We start from the raw sequence: 12,438 nt of genomic DNA on the forward strand, positions 1-12,438 counted from the left end.
TTAAATTAAAAATATTCTAGAGATAATATCATTAAATAATGTATAAATAATTGAGATTTTTTATATTGAGATAAAAATATAAGAGAGTTTTATTATTTATATTCGAAACCGGATGATGTAATGTTTTTTAAGAATAATTATTGAATAAAAATATTTTTAGAACATACAGTATTATTTATTGATAACTTTTTTTTGGAGTTATTTCCATTTTGATTGTGTTACATTTCGTATCTCATCTTAATCTTATATATTAACATTTAGTTTTTTTTTAATTATCCTTTTCAAATATATTAATTTTTATTTTTTTTACATAATTGACCATCCCTGCTTTTATATATTAACATTTTTTTTTAAAAAAAAAGATTGTCTATGACACAATGTACTATGTTGATTTTGGTTTTGTGTAGCAATGATGCCCTGGTCTTGAGCCAAAAATCCCAGCCAAACAACGTTAGTAAATTCTGTACATTTTTTAATAGTGACAATATGTATTCATATATATGGATATGCTTAATGCATCACTTTCCTGCGATTTTAAAACATAAGTACATGGTTAGAGAAATTTACAGTAATATTCATAAAACAACTTATGCTGAGCTAAACGGCTTCCATAAAAGGTCCGATGAATTTATATAGCATGGATGATGTTGAGGTTGTCAACATTGACCTGCTTCCGCTGTCAATAAGTTTGAACCATTGGCTACTAGGGTCACATGTACGATCTTTGCTTAAGCATTTGCAAGCATTGGTCACGATGTTATTGTTGTCATCCACATCTAGGCATACATTAGAATCATCGCTGAGTTTTGATGAAAGGTGCAACTTCGAATCTGAGATCATTTCCCATCTAGAGTTAGGATCTGAGCACATTATCCCAAGTGTCGCAGGCATCCCTTCACTCTCCGCTTGCATGCAGAAGTAAGTACCCTTTATTGATAGAATTTTCTGGGGTGTGTATTTCCAACCATCAGATAAATAGCAAGGACCCAATGTCAATCGATCTAGTAATGACTTTCTTATGACACACAAACCAGTCAAAGGATGGAATATCAATTTGTATGGATTGCCTCTTGTTATGCCTGGACCTGCAGGTTGTCAAAGAGAAATGTGGTTCAAGTTTTCATGAAGTGCTAAATTGGTAGTTTAACCCTATACTATATTGGCAATTTAATTTCTGTTAAATAACATATACATCGATGGTGGCAAACTCAATACTTTTGGTAGAAACAAGAACATTTTTATATCGTATCTTTATCAAGGTTAATTTGTAATATGGTTGACAGATCCTTAAGTATATAATTAAGGATTCGATCTCCAGGTTTGTATAATTGATCTTTTAAATAGATCTCAATATTTCAAGTGGTTAGTTTCTAACTTCGAATTATGATTCACCAACTAATAGTGTAGAGTTAGGAAAAGAATATTTGCACAAATTACATACCTCGAAATGGAAGTTGGAGGGCAGAGATTCTGTTTAAGAAAGTAGTATTTCTAACTTGGATCCAGTCCCAACTAAGAATCCCATAAAACTCTTCCATTCCTATAACTCCTTGTCTAAAGTAGTAGCTACCAACGAGTGTCCACAGTGCCCAATCTAAGTCAAGCTCAGCTGCCAGTGCTAAGAAGCAATTAAGGTAGCGATTGTGGTTCACGTTGGTACCTCTCAAGTCTCCACCAAACTCACTAATAAACAATGGCCATCCTTGGTTCACCAAGAAGCCTGAGGTTCTCATCATATTTCCTGCCACTTGTCCACATACCTGGTTTGGATTACCATTAACCCAAGCTTGACCATCAGTGAAGGCATACCAGTGTGCCTCATATACTAATTTCCCCTTAAATGTGAGGCTCACTGGCCGTTTTTGAATGAAAGACAAGTCTTTGTCATAATTTAGGCCAGATAGAATGACAAGAACATCTGGATTTGCTGCATGAATCGCTTCTGCTCCTTTCACCATGTACCTTTAGTTCAGAACAACAACTTATCAATCACATGAGATTTCTCTTTGTTTCGTTTTTTTTCCTAATTGAGAGAGAGAAAACTATTAACATGTAAAAAGAATATTTTACTTCAATCTTGATAGTCACATACTATTCAACCCACAATTGCAATATTAATATAATTCCATTCGGATTATAGAAATAGAGAAATACTTAATTAAAATTTTAGTCCTGAATCTTTTCAGATTCATTTAAAAACAAAATTTGGCAACTTTTTAATCTTCATTAAATTTTAATAGGCATTTTTAGTCTCTCTAAATTACTTTTATTCATCCTTTGTCTCTTATTTATTTTTATAGCTCATAATTAGTATCAAATACAAAAAAAAAACAAAAAATAAAAATAAGCGAAATGATGAGTAATTTTAAATAATAAAAATAAATGATGAACTAAAAATGAGTAAATTTTTTTAGAGGGACTAGAAATGTTAAATGCAAAATTAATGAAAGACTTGTCAATTTTTTTAGACAAAAATTAAAATTTAAAGGAGTTGAAGGATTAAAAAATATTATATAAACTTAATTAATTCATATAAAAAATATTATATAAACTTTGTCTGTTACCACTTACTTGTACCAATCGTTGACATTCTGTTTGGGCCCTCGGAGCTCATTCCTCAAGTTCATGCCCACCACATTAGTGACACCATTGAAAAGGGTGGCCATCTTGGTGAGGCCCAATATCCACTGGTCTGGGTTGAAAAATTTGTCACCGAAGAATCCATTGCCGTCGGAGTTACTACAGCACCACCCTGGCTGGGTTATGTGGTTGTCCAATATCACCATCACATCGTTGTCCCCAAGACTTTTCACCACTGCCTATAGTCATCACAAAAATTCAACTCAGACTTGAACAAACTCATTCTATACGTAAGTTAGTTGAGAGGGTGGTTCGTACTCTTAAGAAATGTTACCCTTAAAAAATACCCACCAAGAAACCGTAAAATATAAAAATAGTAAATTAGAAAATCAAGAGGGAAATTAATTTAATTAATCAAATTTATGAAAAAAAATTATGCAATAACAATGCCATCTAATCATACATTATTATGTAAGTTTGTTGATTTTTGTAAAATTATCATAAAATCCATACCAAGTTATCAATCATGAGATTAAATGATATTATAAAATTATTTTATATTATGAATGCATCTATATAATAAACATATGTTTTATTTTATAATATTTTTTCTTATAAAATATGGTTATTTAAAATTTTAAAAATTAATTTATTAATTTTTAGTAAATATTTTATAATGCTCAATGTTGATCGGACTAGGAAAGTATAAAATGAGAATTAATTTGTTTGTAAGGACAAATAACAAAAACATATTGAATTCAATATGTGCAACATAAATGGCAATTACCAAGGAAGTTGGTTGGAGCTACTTAATTATCAATAACCACCAAAAGTCAATCGCCACCAAATATGCGGCAACGCATCAGTGATATAAATTATTAGCAAAGAAGATAAGGATGATGAAGTGATTCAAACTGGTTAATTAGGCTAAGGAAATAATTGAATATGATAATAAAAACAATTAACCTGAAAAGCTTGAGTGAGGGGAAGATCGATGATGGAGGGGTTGTTGGTTTGGACACCAGCAATGGATTCAAGGTTCTGAAAAGATCGTTTAACTGTGGGCTTATGCCATGATATTCCGCACTTGTCAAATTCTCTGCACGGCGGGAACAAGCCAATATATATATCTTCAGGATGTGGGATTCTACACGTGTCAACAAAATGAATTTTTAAGTTTAAGCAACTTGTTGATTTGATTTAGTGTCATTTTTTTTTCTTTCAAAAGTATTATTTCCTCCCTCATTAATTATAAGACTTTTTTTATTTATAACATATATGAATCCTACAATCTACCATGATAGGTTCTATTTGATAGATAAAAATTTGTCATTTTTTTCCCATGCACATAATTATATCATGTTACTCAATAAGAGAATGAATTCAATTTCTATGTCTCACCAAGTGAATAAGGTGACTTGTTTAAGGTGAGGGTTACTTGCATATTTATTAATTTTTATATTTTTATGACAATGAGATATTTTATTTAAAATCTACGACTAAGTTTAATTGCTATATATTATTATGAGTCAGTGTAAATAATGATATCCTGTTTGAAATTTTCTCAATTTTATTCCACTCCTGAAAAATACACTGGTGCAGACAAAATGACACTTTTATTTTAAGTTCAAGCGAAAAAAAGAACTATAAGTCACAACACATTTCATCCTACAAGTCATGTTGTATTTTTTTTTATTCGTCTGCAATGTTAATTTAAAAATAAGGTAAAAATATGTGGTTATTTGATTATTGAGATGATGCAACCTGCACGACTAATTAGATTTTTTAACCCATTTTGATATTGCATCGTAGGACTCATAAACTTGGCATGTGAGATCTTTGCCATTTCCTGTAACCCAAAGTAGCATATGGCCCATGAAATCGGCACGTACACAGCACATAGCACATGATGAACCCTAATGGTCTCCTACAAATTCAGCATGACACATAGAGGGATGGTTGACCAACATTATTCCGAGTATAACTTAATTTTCTCAACATTAGATGTGCATATATAAACTCAGAGGAGATAACTCCAATTACATTTTACTAATCTCAGAAATACACATAAATACCTCAAAACCTCTTTTTTAGGTATTTTTCTCATCTTCAATACTGAAGATCAAAGATTTCACTGAAAAAAAGAAAATTAGACAACTCGGTTGAAACTCATTAAAACTTAACATGCCGATAATTTTGATTTGATCCTTCATCAATTATATTGAATTGGTCCATTTGAAAATCTTGACTCCCTATATAAATAGTTAGATTGCTTTAATTAGACTTTTTTCCTGCGAGTTGTTTCTTATTTTTCTTTCTTTGATGGTTACTAAACCTCACTTAGGCTTCATAAAATGGGTTTGATTTACGTTTAAAAAACAAAAATCAAACAAATTAAAATAGATTAGTTTAATTTTGTATTTTTTAATAAATTAAAACCAAATTAAATCATTCAAAAATGGGTGTTGGTATTGATTTATTTATTATATTTGTTATATTTATTTTTAAAATTAGAGAAGAAATTTGCATTACTTGATTCGGATCATATATAATTATTCTTTTGACCAACTTAAATGGCATTGTATTATACATATAAATAAACAAAAAATAATAAGAAATTTGAGTTGATTGGTTAAGGAACTCAATTGATTTTTTCTTTTTAATGAATACCTCTAACTTCAAGAGACTAACTTTCATTTCACATCTCCATCAAACAAGTCATTAATGAACTACAAGTGAACTTAATATCAATTCTTCAATAAAAAATCTTTAAGATATTATGTGTGAGTCTTAATTTGTTACTTATATTTTTCTTAATTTTCTTAATTTAACTTGTTGAACAAATGATTTAACAATTTGTTGCTTATATAAACAATCATCATTTAATTGATTATTACTAAAAAAAGTAATATTTTTAATCAAATTTAATATAACTCAGGTTAAGCATTTACTCTTACAACTTTAGTATTAAATTAAATTTTTGTGTAAAATTTTTAAATTTATGTGACATTATAAAACTCAAATTTAAAATAAATAATCCATTTAAACAATCATGTGTTATAGATTTTTTTTTTTTACTCCAACAATGACACATGTTTTTCTTCCATAAACTTTATGTTTAACATCTTATTAATTTTCAGCAAAAAAATGTCGTTGATTGCTTGTTATATACTTTTTTTTTGCAAAGTGCTGCATCTTAATATTATTACGACGTAAAAGCAAAAGCAAAATAATTGTTTATTAATTTAACTTGTTACTTGTAAAATCAAACCATCTGTTGTGATTTTCGCCGTTAAAGAAACTAGTTTGGGTAGATTGAGTGACACCTAAGTATTGTGCTGCATTATTAGCAACATAAATTAATGCATGAAAAAAATGTATACCTAAGTGATGTAATAGAAAAGTTGAAAAAAAATAATATAAAAAATATAGTTTTTATATCCTAAATGCATTATGTGATTGCATAGTAGTACTATAGACGTAGCGTGACTCCATCTAGTTTGCTAGTTTGAAGGTTAATAAACACTTGAACTTAAAAGTGGTGCTAAGTAATACTGTAATTGGGTAGGTGATATCACGAAACCTTTGGCGACATTCTTTCTTTCTGCATTTTCTGCACAAAATGATAACTTATTAATTTGTATATATCGTGCGTGCACTCCATAGTTTCGCGCCTTCGAGAGAAAAAGAAAGTAACTGCTACCAAAGTTCATACTTTAATTACGGTGATTGAATACTGCAACACTTGCAATGCAAGGCAGCGGAAAAAACTGCCCATTGCTTCTTATTTTGGTACCTATGGCTATTGCTTAGTACAATCTGTGCTGTGCTCGTTTTTGCCGTTTTCCTTGTCTTTGTATAATTGCACATCTCTTTCTTCCTAACTTTTTGAGTTTCTTAGATCATTTTCAACCCTCATTTTAAATGAGTTGTTTACCAATTTTTTTTTATTAAAACTGATGATTTGACAATTTATTACTTAAGTGGATTGTTTATATAAGTAATTATGGTGTAATTGATTATTATGTAAAAAAGAATATTTTTTCCAATCCAAAGTTGAATGTGTTTCAAGTTTTTTTTAGAAATGTGTCTCAACTTAAGTAATTACTCTAGTAATTTTTTTGTAAAATTTTTAAATTTATGTGATATTATAAGACTTATAAATTTAAAATAAATATCTCATTTAAGTAATTATACATTATAGATGCTCTTATTTTCGATGAGACCTAAGATGTGTATCATTTACCTTCAACAAGAAAACTAAAACAAATAGTAGTACACTTAAAAAAACCTAATTTTTTTTTACAAGCAGCTTACATCAAAACATGAAACCTTTGGGAAGCAAAAACTTCTTATGTACAATGAGGCAACGCGCATCCACAACTCTTCCTACCCTGGCATATTAATTTATTTTTATTCAAAATTGCAAAATGCAGTTTTGGAAAGGCAAAAAAAACTATCCACCATGATCTTGGCTAACCCTGCTCCTCTCTTTGCTACCCTGCCTATGATATATCACGTTAGTTTTTGACTTATTGAATCAATTAAGCACTGAGTTTATAACAATGTTAAAACATAACTAACCTTTTTTCTGCATTGCAAGGTTAACTAGTAAAGCTTTATTCTGGTAGTGATTGTGCTTCGGCAAATGGGGCAGCATTCGAGGTTTTCTCCACAGTCACAACAAGTCTGCCAAATGTGAGAAAATAACAACAGTGGGAGAAAAGTTAATATAATGTCCTATTCATATAGTCTTAAGTTCAAGATGAATCCCTCTCATTAACATTCTAACAAAAACTAACATTTATATATATGTATATATATATATATATATATATATATATATATATAGTCTTAGATTCAAGATGAATCGGTAGCATATAATTGAACATGTTACCTGATGCCCGCAACCAAATGCCATATCCTTCCCATTAGTAAGACAAATCGGGCAAACCTGCAGTTAACCGTGTCATATGTAAACCATTACTGATTTGTTGTAAGTGACACAGAAACATCATGAATCACGATGATCACGGCATATGTCTCGGGATGAAATGAAAGTCGCATCTTAAGTTGAAAAAAGAATGGTCTAAATACCTTATTATCATATGAGCTTCTTGAAGACGATTCTGCGTTTACATTATCATATGTTGGTGTGCTATGCTGAAAACTGTTTGATCGAAAAGATGTTGTGCTGCTGCTAGAAGCCCTCTCATAATGAGGTGGAGGTAGAGGAACCCTGTCTGGTGAATGTCCTCTCCGTGCACTACTTTCATCAATGAAGACACAAAGCAAACTCAGTTTATTAAAATCTTGTATAATAGGCTATGAGTACCATATTTTTCTATATAACATTCATTTATTACCCCAATATGCCAAGATCTATGGTTGCCTTATATTGAGAAGGTATCTCCATCAAAGCTGATAGCGCAAACTCTGTCTCTTTTCTGCTTGAGTCTATACCCTTTGACATTATTTCCGTAAAATTCACAAACTACATGGGACCGAAAATAAAATATTCACATTTCAGCTTAATTTGAAGGAGTATGAAGAAGTAAATGTGGCAAGTCAATTGGACTAAGTGAATTACACCAAACCTGAAAATTGTCAAATGCTCGAGCTGGGATGTTATCATCAAATTCCCTCATCATATCCCACGGTCCATCTCCAACCCCTACCAAAACTATTGAAAGTGGATACCCGCTGCAATTTAAAGAGAGTATGAGAATGCAGGGTGGCAATCCAGAAAAGAGAAAACTACAAAATTTACCTGGCTTTTACAATTGCACCAATTGTCTTCTCTTCCTGTGGACTTAGCTGGCCATGTTGTGTGTCAACACTTCTGGTCACCTGTTGCAAAATTTTAAGTATCAATGTTTTTAGATCTTACACATAGAAGAAAAAAAGGGATTTCTACAGTAAAAGATTAGTCATTGTTGAAGCACTGACAAAATTAAGGGCATTTTAAGTTCATCTTTTGTTCAGATGCATTCATGTATTCAATTAATCATTGCAAAATATTGTAGGGAAGTAGGGGACAGACGTATTTCAGAATTCAGACACATTATGCTAATCTAACAATTATCAGTTTTCTTCTGCGGCTATCAATGTCAAGATGTTTATGTGTTAAGGTAGATATTATTATTATCAATAACAACAGAAACCAAAAAGAAATTGCTTTCGTGAAACTACTAGAGCATTTTAGTTTTTTTTTTTTTTATAAATAAATCTACGCCTTTGAGTTTAGAGTCATAATCATACAGTTAGTGTGAAAACTGCCAATGAAAGATTTGATGACTGGTGTACATTTACACTAGTTTAAAAAATCATCTTTTCAACTTTGTGAAATATGTATTAAAAATACCTGTCCATCAGCAATTATTAGCAGGACATGATATTGGCCACCACTTTGCTCAACTATAGTCATGGCCATCTCAATAATAGGGGCAAATGAAGTGGGTCCTGTCACATAAATGCAATGAGTCATGCTGAGCCTATTTAAAAAATGCAATGTAAGATTATTGGTGAAGGCAACACCTGCTAGACGCAGGCGAGGAACAATATCTCTATATCTTGACAAAACTTCCTCAAATCCATTGCAGAACCTCTCATCTGAATGGAAACTAAAGACATCTTGATCATGTGTTGATGCTGACAGGTAAAAAAAAAAAAAAAAGAGAAAGAAACACAATCAAGTTTGCAATTTGGAAACATTAGCAATCTGAAAGCATGAAGATTTCTATATAGAATTACCATCTCCAAATCCAAAACAAGGAATCAAGTTATCCTCGTCAAAAACACTTAATGTTTTCCCAATGATCGAGATTGCTTGTTCATAAGGATTCTGACCACTTCCTATATGATGTAAACTTTTTCGGTTGAATGACCTCTTCCCTGATTTCAAAGTGATTTATGCAAATTTAATTAATAGCACAACTCACTACAAGAAATCCAAACATCAAGGTATGAGTAAGAGATAAAACCTGTCCACTCGTTGCTCTTTGTAAAATCAATTCCAACAATGAGATTGGAAGATTCCAGGCCAGCATGTGAAAGAGCAGTGGTAACCTGTGCAAAATTATTTCATTATTTGACAAAATAAGGTGTTTTTCTGTGAGTAATAACCGTAAGAATGGAAATTTTGGGGAGTGAAACAACCAATAAGAATTTTCTCATGCTGGTCTCGTTGCACCATGAGAAAAGTAAAATAAAGCAAGCTACATTAAGCTTCATCCAAATATTTTCTCATATCAACCTTGTTGCATTGCACTCTTGGACAAGTTTGTTCCGGGAAAAAGTACTAGCTACTGATCAAGTTTTCTCTTATGTTTGGCCATATCAGACGTTGATAACATCTTTACTGCTACTCATATTATAAAATGAATAAAGGGATGCTCTGCTGATTCTTGCATGCTCAGGAAGAACAATAAAAATGAGAAACAGTAGTCTCTTTACATAGCAGCTTTTCTTAAGCAACTTCATTTCAGCTGAACTTGTTTAACTATATTCAATGACTTGAATTTAAAGCTCATGCCAAGCTTCAAGATCAGCTGAAGTATAAAGGTCTTGTTTTAAAAAAAGAAGGTAGAAGTACAAATAAAGGTTTTACTCGCACTCATAGTAAAAATGTAGCAATTCTAAGCAAGGGTCTCGCAATTTTTTCTCTTTCAAAATTCAGTATTTTTATACATTTTTTTCCTTTTAGAACATGGTCCCCATTGGTCCAAACAAGATCCTTTTGGTGGTCCAGCTCTGGCACTGATTTTGACACTCTTTTCTGTTGGGAAAACATAACATATAACAAAAAGAGGTAGTTCACAAGTTTGTTGTTACACTGAATCCTTATCAAGACTTAAGAACCTAAATACTTCGATTTTCAACGTGGACCATCATAGGCAGAAGCAGAAGTTTGAAGTCTGATTTCAGAAAGAACATAACTGATTCCCTTTCTTTCTTTCTTCTCCTCCCTTTTGTGCTGACTGCTGAGACTTTTATATCGATGCCATTAAGGTAGGAAGTAGATAGACATAGACTAGTTCAAGTCAATGCCATTATGTCCCTAATCCCAAGGTCCCCTATCCCCCTTGCTTACCAAGCACAAAAGTCAATGATGTAAACAAACCAAACCAAAAATGATGAAAAAATGCTCATATATTCATACACAAAAAACACAATTATACCTAAGCAAATCACAACAATTACCTCATCCAGGGAATGGTAATCATCAGCTATTCTTGAATATCTCCTATCCAATTTCCTTTTTGGCTGTGAATAGTCGTGGAATGGAGCCGGTGCACGGTGGTGAAGAGGCGTATGATAAGGATTTTGTTGTGGGTATGCATTTGGTGATTGAGGGTATTCGTAGTCATCCCATGAAGATGAAGAACCAGCAGATCCATATGATGAAACATGCCTTCTTTCAGACCCTTTTGAACTCTTACCTCCCATGATCGACTCCTTTAGAATCAACACAAGCAAAAACAAAAAAACCAAAGCTGTCCAAGTCTCTAGCTGCAATTGGAAACATGCTACATTAATGTTGGGAAACCGAAGGGGATATATGGAGGAGATTTATGCAACGTACAAATTTTCTGGGAAACTAAAACACAGTGATGCATCCGAAAATTGGTTCACGAAATTTAAAAACACTGGCAAATATGAAAGAGAAGACCAAGAAAAAAAAACTCAGGCGCGAACAATGGAACAATCATGACTGAAACAAATGACACCGACCCTGTATCAACCTTAATTTCCACACATGCTACAATGAAACTTAGAACTCAGGAAAAAAATTTTACATACCTCTAGAAGCATTGTTTCCACACAAGAATTGCAAATGAATTGTGAGGGAATTAACAACACGCAGGATGTTAATTAATGTCTCACGCTAATCACGTCAAGTAGAATAGCTTCTCCTTGTTGAACTAAATAGAAGGAAGAGGACAACGAATTAAGAAAGCTCCTGTTGGAAGGAAACTAGCTAGCAAGGTCAAGTCAACAACAACTGTTTAATCTTTTCTTCCTATTCAAACATCTATCTATCTATATTTAAATATGTGAAAGCCTTAAAATCATACTCCAGGACAAATTAATTAACAGTTTAGTCAAGAAGCTTTGTTTACATCGGCATTCAATAAGTAAATGAATGTTCTGTTTACAAGTAAGCAATTATATAGTATTTGTCAATTTTAAATGATGTTAGCAAATTGAGACAAGAAGTTGTCTTTTTATTTATTCATTCATTCATTCAATAGGACGTGGAAGTCACTTCTGTTTTTTCCTCGATCCTTCTCCGTAAAGTTGGCGTAATCACGTAAATATTTTCACGCTGATAAGAATTAAGAAATGTCAATATACATTTTGCTATGTCGACGAGTCCCACTGTTCAAAAGGACCGAAACTTCCAAGAAATACCTCGTCAACTAAACTACTTAAATCAATTAGGCTATTAAGGGCTTTAAGAAACAACTTAATTTGAGTTAGTAACTCTATTTTAATGGATCTATTATTGCTACATAGGATTTAAGAATAATCATTAATTTTTATTCTAATGATGGAACTTTTTTTTTTTTTTGAGATATTTCTAATGATAGAACTTAAGATTTTTATTTAATTTTAACAGGTCTCATTTTATCTCTCTACTCGCACAATAATTTTTATTTTAACTTAAAACGATATTTTCAAATAGTTAAGCACCCTTGGTGATAGTTGCTTGTATAAACAATTTCTATAAGAACTCTGTAACAACCCGTATACTCTAATTGTGTTTTCAAGTTACTTAACTTTAAGAATCAAATTAAGCAATTTTATTGGAAATGCTCTTAGTAGATAAAAACAATGATTTTCATTGGAGATGCA

The 12,438-nt window shown here is 31.7% G+C and overlaps 2 protein-coding genes across 4 annotated transcripts; both read right to left on the minus strand.

The window, feature by feature from the left end:
• Positions 1-459: 459 nt before the first annotated feature.
• On the minus strand, positions 460-3,657 carry LOC114421193 (glycosyl hydrolase 5 family protein-like). Its single transcript, XM_028387027.1, has 4 exons — positions 3,547-3,657; positions 2,572-2,819; positions 1,442-1,962; positions 460-1,085 (listed from the first exon to the last, which is right to left on the minus strand). The coding sequence occupies exons 2-4, from the start codon at positions 2,784-2,786 to the stop codon at positions 598-600; spliced, it is 1,224 nt and encodes a 407-aa protein (XP_028242828.1). The 5' UTR covers positions 2,787-2,819; positions 3,547-3,657; the 3' UTR covers positions 460-597.
• Positions 3,658-6,800: 3,143 nt separating this feature from the next.
• On the minus strand, positions 6,801-11,626 carry LOC114421842 (E3 ubiquitin-protein ligase RGLG5-like). 3 transcript variants are annotated; one of them, XM_028387932.1, is made up of 13 exons: positions 11,383-11,626; positions 10,783-11,091; positions 9,564-9,648; positions 9,334-9,474; positions 9,118-9,231; positions 8,945-9,042; positions 8,351-8,430; positions 8,178-8,283; positions 7,947-8,074; positions 7,678-7,849; positions 7,478-7,534; positions 7,165-7,269; positions 6,801-7,081 (listed from the first exon to the last, which is right to left on the minus strand). In XM_028387932.1, exons 1-12 carry the CDS (start codon positions 11,392-11,394, stop codon positions 7,189-7,191), a joined length of 1,383 nt encoding a protein of 460 aa, XP_028243733.1. In that variant the 5' UTR covers positions 11,395-11,626; the 3' UTR covers positions 6,801-7,081; positions 7,165-7,188. The 3 variants fall into 3 exon arrangements, with proteins under 3 accessions (XP_028243733.1, XP_028243732.1, XP_028243734.1); XM_028387931.1 differs by having other exon boundaries at positions 6,801-7,085; positions 11,383-11,625; XM_028387933.1 differs by having other exon boundaries at positions 6,801-7,085; positions 7,678-7,846; positions 11,383-11,609.
• Between the last annotated feature and the right edge of the window lie 812 nt (positions 11,627-12,438).

The sequence above is a fragment of the Glycine soja genome, chromosome 8 (genome assembly GCF_004193775.1).
Source record: "Glycine soja cultivar W05 chromosome 8, ASM419377v2, whole genome shotgun sequence".
NCBI lineage: Eukaryota > Viridiplantae > Streptophyta > Magnoliopsida > Fabales > Fabaceae > Glycine > Glycine soja.